At 43.2% G+C, this 16,236-nt stretch overlaps 1 protein-coding gene across 6 annotated transcripts in view; it reads left to right on the top strand.

Moving 5' to 3' along the window:
- zswim8 (zinc finger, SWIM-type containing 8) overlaps positions 1-16,236 on the top strand; it is a 331,437-nt gene that overhangs the window by 216,228 nt on the left and 98,973 nt on the right. For all 6 annotated transcript variants that reach the window (XM_086044801.1, XM_086044798.1, XM_086044797.1 and 3 more), the window contains 2 exons: positions 6,549-6,732; positions 15,468-15,566. In XM_086044801.1, coding sequence (XP_085900927.1) covers positions 6,549-6,732; positions 15,468-15,566 — 283 coding nt within the window. The remainder of the gene's footprint in view (positions 1-6,548; positions 6,733-15,467; positions 15,567-16,236) is intronic.

The raw sequence follows: 16,236 nt of genomic DNA, 5'->3' as shown, positions 1-16,236 counted from the left end.
TTGTGTAGTCTCTACAAACTGGCGGACATTAGTGCAATTGTGCAGTCCTGCACCTGAGCTCATATCGTGCAATACCCAATATTCCCCACAACTGTTATACTGTGCAATACTCAACATTCCCCACTACTGTTAGTCTAGTTTTATTTTTATCCAATGCTGTCCCTTACATTTCACCACAGCACTGCAGCACTGTCACTTACTTAGAGTATTTTTTCCTCTGTACTATGTACAGGCCGAAATGAGTGTTCCTCATACTTTTTATGTAGATGTAGGTTGGTGTGTATATACATGTATATATACACATGTTACTGCGTATATTTACATAGGTTTGATCCTAAATTTTTGCCGTCAATGTTATACATTAATGGCCACATTATGCCGCCGTCCCTGTGTGACCTATATCTTTGCTGCTGTAACAATGAAAATTTCCCCACTGTGGGATCAATAAAGGCATTCTTATCTTATCTTATCTTCTTATCTTAACTAAAATCAGCATGATAAAATATGATAAAGTAAAAATCCCCAATAAAAATAAAAAGATAAATTACTTAAATTATTTAAAAGCCAAACTAAAAAGGTAGGTCTTGAGCTTCCTCTTAAAAATATCAACAGTTTCTGCGGACCTGGCGTCCTCTGGCAGGCTATTCCAAAGTTGAGGACCAAAATATCTGAATACAGCCTCGCCGTGGGTTTTGGTCCTCACCCAACGAATAATTAAAAGGGCGGCACCGGAGGACCTCAGGATCAGCAAGGGTTGGTATGGTAAAAGCAAATCAGACAAATAAGATGGCCCAAGATCATTAAGGCATTTATAAACTAATAAAAGTATCTTAAAATCGACCCTGAAACACACGGTTAGCCAATGCAGCGGTTTTAAAACTGGTGTAATGTGCTCCCACCCTCTGGTTCTCGTCAGCACACGAGCGGCTGAATTCTGGAGTAGTTGTAAAAAAGAAATACTCTTTTTGGGGAGGCCAGAGAGCAGGGCATTACAATAATCCAAATGACAGGAAATAAAAGTATGCATCAGCACTTCCGTGTTAGCCTGAGAGAGAAACGGGCAGACTCCGGTGATATTCTTAAGGTGATAGAAACCTATCCTATTTACATTTTTAATATGAGGAATAAAACTGAGCTCAGAGCCAAAGATGACGGCCAGGTTTTTCACACATTCTGAGGGTTTAAAATCTAGTAATTTTGGTAAAAGTTTCTCTCTCTGACCTTAGGGGCCAATAACTAAAACCTCAGTTTTGTCCTGATTGAGCTGTAGGAAATTCTCTGCCATCCACGACTTGATATCTAAGATGCAATTTAAAGGGTATCAATGGGTCCTGTGTCATCAGAAGACGCGGCAATATACAGCTGTGTGTCATCAGCATAGCTGTGGAAGCTGACACCGTGTCTCCTGATGACATCCCCAAGGGGAAGCACATAAAGATTAAAAAGTATTGGGCCTAAAATTCAACCTTGGGGAACCCCACATTTAATTTCATGGGTTCTGGAGGAATGAGTATCCATACTTAAAAGAAAGATCGGTCCGTGAGATCGGAATAAAACCAGTTAAAAACAGTACCAGAGATGCCCACTAGGTTTTTAAGTCTATTTAATAAAATTTGGTGATCTACTGTATCAAAAGCAGCGCTTAGATCCAGTAGCACCAAGACTGTGAGTTTTCTCACGTTTGCAATGCACCTAATATCATTTAAAATCCTTAAAAGAGCAGTACTGTGGTTCATCCTAAAACCAGATTGATATTTCTCTAAAATGTTGTGTTTAAAAAGTGATTTAACTGGAGAAACACCAGTTTGTCTAAAATCTTACTTAAAAATGGTAAGTTGGATACAGGTCTGTAATTATTAAAAACGCCGGGGTCAGAGTGCCTCTTCTTCAGAAGGAGCTTTACCTTTAAAATGGCGGCGGGGAAGGCGCCCGTTTGGAGAGAGCAATTGACTATATGTAAAATTTGTTCCTCAAAGAATCCATAAAATTTCTTAAAAAGAAATGTGGGAATTGGATCCAAAAGGCAGGTTGTTGGATTTACCTGGGAGAAAACTCGACCAAGTGTCCCTGCGTCAACCAGGGCAAAACTTTCCAGTGTTTCCCCTTGCAAATGTGATTGTCCAGGTTTACTGAAACTTGTGATGTGACGGGCTAAAAGACTGGATCTTATGTTATTGATTTTACTTCTGAAGTGGTCTGCAAGTCCTCACAGAGAGCGTCTGTCTCTGTGGGGGGGAGCTAGTTAAAAGTTCAAAGGTGGAGAAGAGGAATCTGGGGTTGTTTTTATTAACTGTAATGAGGTTTGAGAAATAGGAAATTCTTGCCCGTTTGACTGTTTTATTATAGGATTTTAGTTGTTCACATAATATTTTGTGGCGCATTGTAAGTTTACTCTTTCTCCACCTACTTTCTGCACTCCTGCATTTTCTTTTTGAAATTGTGAATTATTTCTCCATGGGGGAACAGTCTTTGTTTTTGTCATTTTTATTAAAAGTGGAGCTACTGAGTCCAAGGCTGATTTCTGATTCTGGTTAAAATTGTCAACAATAAAATCACAGGGTGCAGGTAAATGTCGGCAGGAGTGCACTTTAAAATGGCGATAAAATTTGCAGCCACCTCAGAAGATAGGTAGCATTTCCCGACTGTTCTCACCGGGACTACCAGATGGTTAAAATACACACAGTAATGGTCTGACACAGCCAGGTCAACAACAGAGGACACACCCGCGGACAGGCCATAGATTATGACCAAATCCAGGGTGTGTCCTCTGTTGTGAGTCGGCTGTGAGACATGCTGTTTAAAATCCATGCTGTCTAAAAGGTTTAAAAATTCTCTGGACAGCGGGTCCGAGATCTCATCAATATGTACATTAAAATCGGCAGTTATTAAAATTCTGTTATAAGTAGAATATAAAATGGATAAGAATTCTGAAAACTCTAAATAAAAAACGGGGAGTGATGGGGAGGTCTATAAATGGTGTAATGCAGAGAATAGGGAGACAGCTAAAAACAAAGGCATGATGTTCGAATGATAAATAGCTGTTAAAAACGATCTCCTTTGAGAAAAGAGTATTATTGTACTATGTACAGGCTAAAATCAGTGTTTCTTCATACTTTATATGTAGATGTATGTTGGTGTGTATATACATGTGTATATACATATAGTTACTGCGTATACTTGCATCGGTTTGATTCTGAATGTGTGCCGTTAATATTATACATTAATGGCTACATTACGCCGCCGTCTCTGTGTGACCTAAATCTTTGCTGCTGTAACACTGAAAATGTCCCCACTGTGGGATCAATAAAGGCCTTATCTTATCTTATCTTATCTTATCTTGCAGTCCCACCCTCACTTTTCCCATCCCTGGTAGAAAATAAAAAAGTTAAAATTCGATGGGCGAGCCTCAGTGAGAGCAACTGGGGCATCTGTACCAAGCCATGTCTCAGATAAAAGAATACCTTGTAAATTATTGTCTAAAATCAGGTCGTTAATGATAAAAGTTTTGTTTATAAGGGAGCGCATGTTCAGCACGGCCAGGTTGATTTTTGTGCTGAACATGCGCATGTTCAGCACGGCCAGGTTGATTTTTGTGCTGAACATGCGCTCACGGTGGCACGGATAAGAATAGTTAAAATAAACAAGATTTCCACTATTAAGACCTCATTTTTTGTGTGTGTGCGAGGGAAGCGTCTGCCAGTCTGAATGGGGAAGCTGACCGGTGGTGGTGATGCTAATCGGGGCCTGCAGGGTGAGGGTGGTGCTGTGAGCAGCTGAAATTGGTCTGTCGGTGGCTGTAGAGAGATTGTTATTGTGGTGCGACGAAGCGGGAACAGGTGCTGGGTGATTAGTAGTCGTCAAGAGTCAGCTGGGAGTGGAGTTAGTGACGGCATGGTTGGATGTTAGCAGCTAAAATAGAGCTGCCTAAGGAGATAGGATGCACACCGTCCGGTTGATAAAACGACCAATGATTCCAGAATAAGTTAATATTATCAATAAAAGCTAAATGCAGGTGGCCACAAGTGCGTAGTAGTCATGTTTTAAGGCTTGAAAGTCGGCTGAAGCTCTCAACCCCGCGTGACAGTGTCGGCAAAATGCCGCTCACCCAAACCGACAGACCACAGGTGCAAAGTGGGCATAGAAGTCTGTCTTTGTCTGTTCCGACTGTCGACGTAATGTTTCATTTGTTCCGACGTGAACAATGAGCCGGGTTATGGATGGTGGAAGAGAGTGAAGAACGCCGCGCAGGATGTCAACTATGTCCAAGACCTTGGCGCCGGAGTAGCCCGGAGTAGCCCTACGGGCGAGCGGGCACCCGATCCACAAGCGGACCCGCCCGTCGTGGGGTTCCCGGCTGAGATCATCGCCGTGGGTGGCGGGGAATCCAAGGGAGCCCCTGGGACCACAGCCCCAGCGTCGGACGCAGCAGCAGGTGTCCCCGACTGCCGGAGTGCAGCGATGGGAGCGGGGGACTCGTTCGCCAGGGCGGCAAACCAATTCCCCAGGGGGCGGTGGGGTGGCTTCCCGCCCTTCTTGCCGCGGCACACCACTTCGACCAAGCTGGCACCGTGCAGCGGTGTCGAGCAGGATGGCCCCGGGCGGGCAACCGGATCCCACCTCCCGGTGTCCGAAGATCCAGCCGCCTCAGCCGTCATTGTCGCCGTCAGGATCCCATTACACGCCTCTTCATAACCATGGCGGAGAGCTGGGGGAAACAGGTTATGAAACAGGCGATGACCGACTTCTTTTCCTGGAGTTCCTCTGATAGATAATGAACATCCTCCCGCAGGTCACAGATTGTTTTATTTGCCTTTTCCAGCATGGTTTTCTGTTCGTCGCTGTCGTCTGTCGGCATTTTAATATGCCTTAGCCCCAAGCTAGGTTATTGCCGGCGTAAGCTAGATGTATGCTAGCTAACCCGTGAGTCCATACGCAATTTACTAAAAAGTTAAAAAACAAGATAAAATAGTCTCAAAAAAAGTAAAAACGCAATGCGTAGGTGAGGTAAACACTAGGGGAAAAAGTGAAAAACTGCAAAAAGAAAAAAAAAGTGCAAGAGTGCAAAGTCCAAATCGTTCCATGGTGATGACTCACTTCCTTCCTCTCAGTTGTTGATCCAAATATGAAGTTGGTATATCCGAAGTTTGACGTCAATCAGCTTAATCCTCGGGGACATGGGTGCAAAAGTATGTACCCTGTAAATGTGCAAAAATGGGCCAAAATTGGACATTCAAAAATTCATAGCTCACTTCTTAGTCACTTTATACTATGGATGCATGGACTTTTGTGTACGTCTCGGGCTGCTACATGTGCCTACCAATTTTCGTAGGCCTAGGTCAAATGGACCGGGATTGTTTTTTATTTTGCCACTCTAGGTGGCACTACAGAGCCATTTTGTTTGTCGTTTACAACAACTTTAAAATATAACATATTTCACCAGACCCAATAACAGTGCAGTTTGGTTTGTTATCGTGCATTTCTAGGGTCTCAAAAATTTGCGGAGTATTTTTAAAAAAATAAAGTAATAATAATAATAATAATAATGATAATAATAATAATAATAATAATAATAATAATAATAAATTCTACAAAAACAATTGGGACCAAAGCAGGGATTGCTGGTCGGGCCCTAATTAGAACTGCAACCAGCTTCAAACAGCCCTCGCAGCCCAGGCAACGTTTGTGTACTGGCACATTGGGGTGCTAACACATTGGAATTGGATTTTTTGGGAAATGAAGTACATCACATTAAAAGCAATTTTGATTGAATATGACCTCTATAAAAGGCCAAAAAAAATAGGCAAAATGTGAAAGAAAATTCAAAATGGCCGGCTTCCTTTTCAGTTTAGTGGAGGCTTCAGAGACATTTTGTAGGTCTTGGGGTGTTACTTGTGCCTCCAACTTTTGATCTTGGTGACACGTACAACAAGGGCTACTTCGCTAAAATACTGTATGTGAGGTTGTTGAGCCATTCTTTTTTTTTTAAACTGTACATAACCTAATAAAACATTTATGCTATTGGCTGGCCTGATATTTTTGCAAAATTTAATGAGTTTTCCTGCAAGTTTAAACCCCCCAAAGTAGTGTTGTTTTCTTGGCGAATAGAGCATTGCCATTGTAACAGTTTTTTGCAAAAATTCACAAACTTCGTGTTACAACTACATGAAGGCTAAAACACACTTCCGAGCAAATATGACGTGTATCTGGTTAACCGCTGGCAGAAAAACATAAAAAAATAAAACATATGTCATTCACTTCACATAAGCTCAGGTGAACCACATGTCACAGTCTGTACTGAGATGACTTCATGTCACAGTCTGAACTGAGATGACTTGAAGAGAATGGATTATATACTGTCTGGTCGTTCTTTTTGTCTTTTAACACCAACCTAATCATTGCTTTATCACGGCAATTGCATTACATTTTAACGGAAACAAAATTTTTGACACAGTGTTAACGCGCAAGCTATTTGTTTCACACAACTATATAAAAATGAGGCTTGAATGTATACCATGTAGAACATGACTGACTCTCTGTGAATTAACCAGGTGAAGCTGGCTTACCAAGAGTCAGATATTGTGGCTCTGTTGAAGAAACTTCCTTTGGGTCTTGTGGAAATGTCGGTCATCAGAGAAAGGGCTGAGCAGCTCAAAGATGGAAACTACTGTGGTTACAGACCTGTCCTTCCTCTAATGTTGGCCAGCTTCATTTTTGATGTCCTCTCTGCCCCAGGTAAGAACATTATTTGGTCTTGTTTAAGGGCTTTCTTTTCACATTTTGTTGTCATCTTTTCAGGTGTGGTGCAGAAAAGGTTCATTATTTATTTTATTTTCACCTTCATTTATCAACAAATTCAAACCATACGTCAAAATGTTAAGTTCACATTCTGGCTTGTTAATTTCCATCCATCCATCTTCTTACACTTATCAGGGGTCAGGTCATGATTGCAGCAGTTTAAGCAGGGAAGCCCAGACTGGACTGTCCCTTGCCACTTTGCTCAGCTCTTCCCAGGGGATACCAAGGCATTCCCAGGTCAGCTGGGAGACAGTCTCTCCAGCATGTACTGGGTTGCCCCGGGGGCCTCTTCCCATTGTGATGGGCAGGAAACACCTCACCAGTGAAGGTGTCCAGGAGTCGTCCAGATCAGATGCCCGAGTCACCTCATCTTGCTCCTCTCAATGCAAAGAACCAGCGGCTCGACTCTGAGCCTCTACTGGATGACTTTGCTTCTCACCTTATCTCTATGGGAGAGCCCAACCCTGAAACCCTTTAAAGAAAACTGATTTTGGCAGCTTGTATTCTTTATCTTTGTCTTTTGGTCATGACCACAACTCGAGACCATACGTGAGTGTGGGAACCTACATCAACCTGTAAACTGAGAGTTTTGCCTTTCGGCTCAGCTTCTTCTTCACCACGACAGACCAACACAGAGTATGCACCAGGGCTGGGCAGTCCTCCCTGGGCCGGACCGGTCGGACCCTCCGGCCTGGCCGGATGCCCATTTCGTGGGTGGGCAGGGGCTGGGCGACAAATTTTAACCAGCCCACTATCGGCCCTCGTGCATGTGACGTGCTCGCGAGGTGGCCAAAATTCATCTCAGCCTACTCGGTGAAAGGCTTATTTTTAAGCTTCTTTCTACTCCCGCGTCGGCACGAGCGACAACTGCTATTATAGGGATTGTGGTATTGCCTCCCGGCCAGGACCCCCGCCCCCTCTTGTAATGGTATACCCCAGTTGCAGGTGGGAGGCGCGGGTTACGTGACGTGACAATGAGGAAACACAAACACGCTTGAGTGCATGTTGCTGTCTCACATGTTGCGATGACCGTTTCCCACACGGAGACGGAGATGCTCGTTGCTGCAAAGTAAGCATAAGCAAGCTACTCACCCACGTTCCCCCTTAGCCGCCACTTTCCAGATTGTTTTCGCAATAAAATTAAATGCATTAAATGCAAAACAACTTGTGTCAATGAGTATATTGCTGACTCAACTCAACTGATGTTGGCATATCAAGGTGGGGTTCATGCACTTCTTCTGGCGTTCACTACTTCCAGAAATACAACATAGCAAACTTGCGGTGTATAGGGGTTTGCTGGTATGCTTTTATTTTGAAGGCCGGGATTTTTTTTTTTTGCATGATAACCCATCCTAAGTGGTAGCTCTGTCACAGTTGAATTTAAGCATGTGAATTTAATCCCCCCATTTAAGGAATTGGATTCTTGGTGCAGGTGCATATTCTATTTAACACTTGGACGACGACAAACTTGTGTTCCGCTAATGGATGTGTTATTACTTACTGCATGTGTATATGTATATATATATATATATATATATATATATATATATATATATATATATATATATATATATATATTTATATGGTGCAATTTTATGGAATTAAACAATAAAAATAGTTATGAGACTCCTTTACCTACAGCGTGCCAGTCAATTTGAAGGCTCTACTTAATCTTACTGAAGTTGCACTGGGACAGTGCTGCCGGGTTCCTATAATAACCAGCGCCTGCATTGAGAAACGCTGCTGGTCACCATGATCGATTAAAAAAATGTCTTATACAGTGGAGGAGGTGCTACATCTGCGTCAAAATATTGACAATTCTGAGGATGAATCGCTCAGCTGGTGGAACTTCCAGATGTCTTCACACAAAAGAGAATACCTGTGTCCAAGAAAAATATCCCCCACCCAGGAGTATGTGGCCATATCTACAGCAGGTTCATTTACATTGCGTTGCTGCAGACTCTTAATTAGTCTCTTAATTGGATCAAAGGTTCCAAAGGAACATGGATGATAATTAACAGCCATGGGGATGGTCCATACGCTGTGAAGACAACTTTAGGATGGACCATCAATGGGCCTCTACAAAAGGAGTCTACCTCAGCCAATGGTCAGCCAACCTTCATGTCACACAGAATCTCCATTGGTTGACTCAAAGAGCTTCTGCAACAACAAAACGGGTATGACTTTCCTGAAAGGCAGCATGAGGAGAAGCTGGAAATGTCAGTCGAGGAACATATTTTTATGCAACGTCTTTCCAAGTCAACCAAAGTGTCTAACGTTCACTTCAGCATTCCTTTGCCACTTAGGAATGAAGATGTTAGTTCCTCAACAAACGCTGCATTGCGGAGCAGAAAGCCTCAGCCTAAAAAAGAAGCTAAGCGAGTCCCCTCAGTTCTATGAGGACTACACTAAGTTTATGGCTAGCATCTTGGACAATGGATATCCAGTGAAGGTGAAAGAAAATTTTCAAGGAGACAACAAAAAAATCTGGTACATTCCACATCATGGAGTCTACCATCCCAAGAAGAAAAATCTTCTAGTACTTGACTGTGATGCATTTTACAAGGGGGCTAAACTCTGAGCTGTTACAAGGCCCAGACCTCACGAGCAGTCTCATCAGTGTCTTGTCAAGACTTTGCAAACAACCGGTGGCTTTCATAACAGACGTTGATGCTATGTTCTTCCAAGCAAGGGTTCCAGAAGCAGACTCGGATCTAATGAAGTTCATCTGGTGGCCAAATGGAAACCTGGATGATAATCTTAAATCTTAGAAGATGGTGGTTCACATATTTGGTGCCACATCTTCCCCAAGATGTGCCAAATATGTATTGAGGCGATGCTCAATGGATTATGGAAAAGATTGTTCAACTGAAGCCATTCAAAAAGCATTGAAGACTTTCTGAACTCTGTGCTCACTGAGGATATGCCATAAAACTCGTCAAAAATCCCTCTGTCCTGTGTGCAAAGGGGGGTTTCAGACTAAACAAATGGGTCAGTAACAATAGAGCTGTCATTGCTTCGATTCCAGAGGAAAGGAGGGCTGAAGAGATAAAGGCTCTTCATTTGGATCAAGATGTGCTACCGGTAGAAAGAGTCCTTGGGATTCACTGGTGTTTGGAATCTGATTCGCTGCAGTTCAAGTCAGCCATCCAAGACAGACCAATTATACGGAGAGGTGTTCTGTCGATGGTGAGTTCTATATATAACCCTCTTGGATTCTTGGCATTCATTGTTCTCCCTGAAAAATAGATTCTGCAAGAGCTAAGCAGAAGAAAACTTGGATGAAATGAAGGTATCCCAGAGGACATCACCAGAAATCGGCACAAATTGCTGATGGACTTGGAACAGCTATTAAACTTTCAAGTGAGGAGCTGTAGCAAGCCACCTGGCTTTGTAGAAGTACTTTCAGCATCAACTTCATCACTTTGCTGACGTCAGCAAAACTGGCTATGGTACTGTGACCTATTTGTTGTTGAAAAACAATATCCATCAAACCCGCTGTTCATTTATCATGAGCAAGGCCTGGGTCGCTCCATTAAAGCCAGTTACCACAACTCGCTTGGAGTTGTCTGCTGCTGCATTAGCCGCTCGAGTGGACAAGATGATGTGGGCAGAACTAGAGCTGTCACTAGAGTGCTCCATATTCTGGACGGATTGCACTTCAGTGTTAAAACACATCAACAACAGAATTACCAGGTTTCACACTTTCATTGCAAATAGAGTACTTGCTATACAAGCAATCTATGTCGTGTCTCAATGGAAATATGTGAGCACAGAATTGAATCCCTCAGACTGTGCATCCCAAGGCATCGGCGTTAATTACTTACCTAAAAGATAAGGACTGGAATTCAAGACCAAACTTTCTAATGCAACCCAAGGATACTTGGCATTTTATACCTGATCACACTCTTGCTGCAGATGACCCAGAAATCAAAAGAACAGCTATCGTAAGTATAGTCTCTGTGGAGCAGCATTGCGTATGGGTTGTATTGTCAAAAGGAGCAGCCACCTCCATAAACTGTCCCCAGTTCTTCAGTATGGTGTGTTAAGGCTTGGTGGCAGATTAAGTAGATCTGCAATGCCATCAGAAGCTAAATATCCTGCTATTCTCCCCGAGAATCGTCCGGTCACATGGCTCATCATCAGATAGGTCCATGAGGATGCAGGACACAATGGGCGAAAACACACTATCCCAGCTTAAAAATACTGGGTTCCAAGTGCAAACGCAGCCATAAGAAAGCTGATGGCTAAGTGTGTCATTTGTAGAAAATTAAGTGGAATCATAACAGAGCAGCACATGGCAGATCTTCCTTTGGAACGTATGGGCCCAGATCACCCTCCTTGGTGTGGATTTCTTTTGACTGTTTGAGGTCAATGTGTAATGGAAGAAAATGTTAAAAGATATGGAATTATTTTTACTTGTCTTGTTGGAAAATTTAGAGTAAATTTTGACTAGAGTCAAATGATCAGGATCATAATCACGCTTCTGCAAAGCTTTCAGATTAACTGATCATTTGAATCAGGTGGGTTGGATAAGGGAGACATCTAGAACAGGCTGGATAAGGGCTCTTGGGGAACGGACTTGGAAACCGCTGCTGTAGTATGTTCTTCAACTTGTGTTATATAAACTAACGTGATTAAGTAAGATGTCTGATGAAGTTCAAATGAATAAAAATCAGTAGGTGTGAAACATCTTGCTTCATTTGTAAATGTTTTTTTTCCCAATCACCACTCTTGATTACAACTGATTTACATTTTTTTTTTTTTTTTTTTTTTTTAAGAGTACCACATTAATTCATAAATGTGATCTAATCGAGGTAAAGGGCAAATATGAAAAATGTTTGCTGTTCATATGACTTGTAATTGGAATTTAGTAAACATCTGTCGAGTATTTGAACAGAACATCATTTGATGGTGTTGTTTTGAAAACCCCAAACTTTGTGGGTCCACCAGACCCATCAACACTGGCTGAGTAACAAAAATACGAACACCACACAACAGTTAATCTTTGAAACTAAGTGCTGTCAATTATTATTATTTATTTTTTCTCAGTTGTTAAGTAACTCATGTTTGTGGTATTGGCTCCTTGTATTTGTTATCGGTAATTGTTTTGTTTTCCTACAAGAACAATTAGGGGCCGGTGTGTCGGAGCCATATTTATTGTGTTATATTTTTGATAGCCCTTTAATTGCTAGCACTTTGTTAGACTATGGATATTTACTGTATGATGGTTAGATGTGGTGGTCGACTGGTTAGCACGTCCGCCTCACAGTTCAGAGGTCGCGGGTTCGATCCCGGCTCCGGCCTCCCTGTGTGGAGTTTGCATGTTCTCCCCGTGCCTGCGTGGGTTTTCTCCGGGTACTCCGGTTTCCTCCCACATTCCAAAAACATGCAAGCGAAGTTGATTGGACTCTCTAAATTGCCCCTAGGTGTGATTGTGAGTGCGGTTGTTTGTTTGTCTCTGTTTGCCCTGCGATTGGCTGGCAACCAATTCAGGGTCTCCCCCACCTATTGCCCAAAGACAGCTGGGATCGGCTGCAGCACACCCTTGTGAGGATAAGCGGTATAGATAATGGATGGTTAGATGTTTTCACATATGCACATTTGGGTCTATTCCCATTTCCCGACATTATATCTGTCCCAGTAATCACGCGGCAGGTGAGTTTTTGCCAGGTACTGCTGCAACAAACAGTTTTCGACCGCAACCAATTATTTGAGTTTGCCATATGCTGCCGTTCTGCTTTATTATGTATCACTGAAAGACATGCCATTACGGCTTTAAGCAAGTTTTTGTTTAAACAATACTGTGCATGTGAGGATCGCCACACAACAACATTGATCCATTTAAGTTGAACTAGGAGGAGCGAGTTGTACTGCTTAGAAGCCTGGGAGCACCAAGGCCAGGTTGGTCAACTTATTTTAGTTTACCCGTCTGCCTTGATAGAGTTTGCACTAGCCTGGTTTGAAGTACTAGTAATAACTGTGGGTCTGTGTTTTCCTAGCACATTATCTCTTTATTTTTCTCTTTGTTGTGACTTGAGAGGTGAACAGTACTCACCAATAGATGTTCTCATATTGTTCTCATTTGATGTTGTATCTCGTAATTGTGGCATTTGTCCAGCTAGTGCTGATGGTGGTCTGGCTGACTTTAACTGTGGCCCAGTTTGTATTGGTGAAGTTCCAGCTGACTGTGCTACTGACCCAGATGTAAGACAAGCCAGCAAAGGTGGTGGCCGAGCTTGCAATGGTGTTCGCCTGGCAAGTAGAGGTGGAGACCCAGTTGGCTGCGGTGTTGGCCCGGCTCACAGAGGTGGAGATCCGGCTGGCAGTGGTGTTAGCCCAGCCAGCAAAGGTGGAAGACCACCCAGCCAGCAAAGGTGGAGGACCAGCTGGCAGTGGTGTTTGCCCAGCTAAAGGTGGTGAAGGTCCAAGTGGCACTGGTGTTAGCCCTGTTAGTTGAGGTGGAGGCCCAGCTGGTAGTGGTGTTAGCACCGCTAATGGAGGTGAAGGTCCAAGTGACACTGGTGTTAGCCCTGTCAGCAGAGGTGGAGGCCCAGCCAGCAGTGGTGTTAGTCCAGCTAGAGCAGTTGAAGGTCCAAGTGGCACTAGTGTTAGTCCTGCCAGCAGCGGAGGAGGCCCAGCTGGCAGTGGTGTCATCCACGCTGGCAATAGTGAAGCACCAGCTGGCTGTAGTGTTAGCCCCAACAGCATAGGTTGAAGCCCAGTTAGCAATGGTGTTAGCCCGACTAGCAGCGGTGACGCTCAGCTGGCAGAGATATCAGCTAGCAGAGTTTGCTCTAGTAGTGTTAGGCTAGCAAGCAGAGGTGGTGACCCAACTGGCACTGGGCGGAACTAGTCCAGTTGAAGACTAAGCCCCAGGGTTAAATTCAATATCACCAGCCAATAAGAGTATCATGCCAAGAGATTAACTCATTCAGTGCCAGACATTTTCAAACCCTCTTTTACCGTAATGTTTGAAAAAAAAGGGGAAACAAATATATATAAATACATTCCTGGGATTGAGTGGATGGACTGTGAAAAGACATATAAGAGACATGAATATGTCTCTGGGCTTGAATGAGTTTTGTAACAGCTATGGATGTTCTAACTGGTGTAACCTCCATCTGTCCCCCTGGGGGTGGCCTATCATAGCCATAGTCCGGTACTCTTGTAAATAGTATGTACTGAATTCATTTGGCCCGATGCAGGGTTACATTATTAGACATGTTGAGCTTGGTAGAAGATAGAAAGTTATCCAAACAACGAAGTAGGTTGATAAAATCAATCAACAAATCAATGCCTTTGTCCCTTTATGGGTGACTTTTTAGACCACACATGACCTGCCAAACTTCTTACCTGCCCCACGGTGGCCATCTTGTCAAGGCCATGTTATTGTCGCCCTTGAGACAGCTGAGCCACAATCGCTGCAAGGTCCTCATTGTAGCAGCGATATTGGCAGTGTTGTCCCTGGTTATTGCTGAAAGTTTATTTTCATCACGTTGCCAGTCCTGAAGCAAGTCTCTGAGCGCAGCCGCATGTATGTCTGTTGTATGGCATTCAGGGAAATATGTTGCCTGAAGGCATTTATGTTTCCACTCAAGTGTAATGGTCTGTAACATGGGTCTGCAACCTATAATACTCAAAGAACCATTTTGACCCTCTCCCACTAAAGGAAAAACAACAACAAAAAATGGCATCTTAAGGGAGGAAAACACTGCACATAAATAAAATGAAATGTCTAATGTACATTTCCGTTGAAGCACAGTAGTAGATGGGCAAGGGCAAGGCACAATCACTCAATGAGTGGGAGTGAGTCGCCAAATTGCCGTTTTTGTGCTCTGGTCCAATCCATTCGGGATTTGCTATGTCAGGGGTGTGTGGCAGGTCTATGAGACACTGGATGGAGAACGACATATCAGGTTTTGAGAAAGAAATAAGAAAATTGACTTCATCCTTAATAATGTAGCCAATGTAGCCCACATCAACAATTGGACTCCACACTATAATTATCCACATTATAATTATTTTTATCATGCCTCTTTTAATTCATTATTCAGTTACATACACCCACAAGCATGCCTCTTGGATGGTGGGCCTGATGCTTTTGTTTGACTCTACTATTACACCTACTAGTAAATTATTTCCCATCCAGCAATTTAATTTCTACCAAAAAATGTGGTTTATATGGTGAGTCATTTTGGACTAATATTAGTTTGAACACAAAGGTGACTACGTTTCCATTAATACTTATGCTCTTTTTGACATGTACACACTTTTACTAACGTATTGCAAAATATTTTTTGAAGTCCCCAAACGATTGTCTTGCTGACTCCTCAGGCTTTGGGCAACCCAATTTGAGCAGGTGAATGTGATCCAACTCGCTAATAGCCACTGAGCAGAAATTAACACTAATCTATGCATCCCAACAAAGCTCAGTACAGCTTGGCTAAAACTTTTGTCTTTGGTTTATTTTTTCACACAGTACAGTCCAACAGCCTGACTTCTGCCATTGCTTGAAAGTAGCTGATTGCATAATATATATCATAAGTAATGAGTGGAGAAACGTGGTGGGGCAGTGTTTATGTAAATTAGCCACACTGTTGAATAACTGGGGCAGAAATTCATAATAGCTCATGTACAGCATTTCTGTTTCCCTTTTTCTCTTTGTGCAGTTGTGTCTCCAACTGGCTCCAGCCCACCCAGTCGGAAGCACAGCAGTGAAATGCCGGGTGATGAAGAGCTTGGCTTTGGTGCAGCTGTTTCAGCACTAGGTAAATAAATACATTAACGTGTGTGTGGGTGTGCGTGTGTGTGCGTGTGTGTACGTGCATGCGGCTGCGTGTGTGTATATATGCTTGGTTCTCAGAAAGTGTGGGACAGGAGTGTGACATGAGAGCCCCAAAAAAGCTTGTTCAAAACCAGTTCAAAATTATTTATGCTTTAAATCAAGCCTTGCTGCAGAGCTGGGCATTTTACTAAAACAAAACATCCCTCTGGCAGGTTTGTCGTGTACTAAGTAAGCATGTGGTGTATGGTATTGTGTAGGTTCTGGTCTTTCCATGTTTGTGTGGGGGTGAGCATGGTGGCAGCGTTCGGCGCACACCAACCAGCCATCAGGTGCAAGGATAGTGAATAAGGGGATTTGGGCAATGATTTAATTCAGGCAATTCGATCATGGCTGCTAAGGAGGACGACTTTGGTCCTCAACCGGAAGAAGGACCACCAGCCTCCTCCTCACATCACGTCTGATGACCACTGTGGGCAGTGTAGAACCCCTTTTCCGGCTACCCTCCGAGGAAGCAGGGATGCCAGCACAAGTTGTAATGTCTGCATCCCTGACAACTCCTTTGCGGTCAGGGTAGACATTTATGATCCGGCCAAGACGAAACTGACCTCTCAAAGCGTTTGAGTCAGCAATCCAGAAAGGTCGCCGACTCTGAC

The sequence above is a fragment of the Filicampus tigris genome, chromosome 11 (genome assembly GCF_054856515.1).
Source record: "Filicampus tigris isolate MCC_2025a chromosome 11, RoL_Ftig_1.0, whole genome shotgun sequence".
Classification (NCBI taxonomy): Eukaryota; Metazoa; Chordata; class Actinopteri; order Syngnathiformes; family Syngnathidae; genus Filicampus; species Filicampus tigris.
The sequence above is the reverse complement of the archived record's forward strand: the minus strand, read 5'-3'. Positions and strand labels throughout refer to the sequence as shown.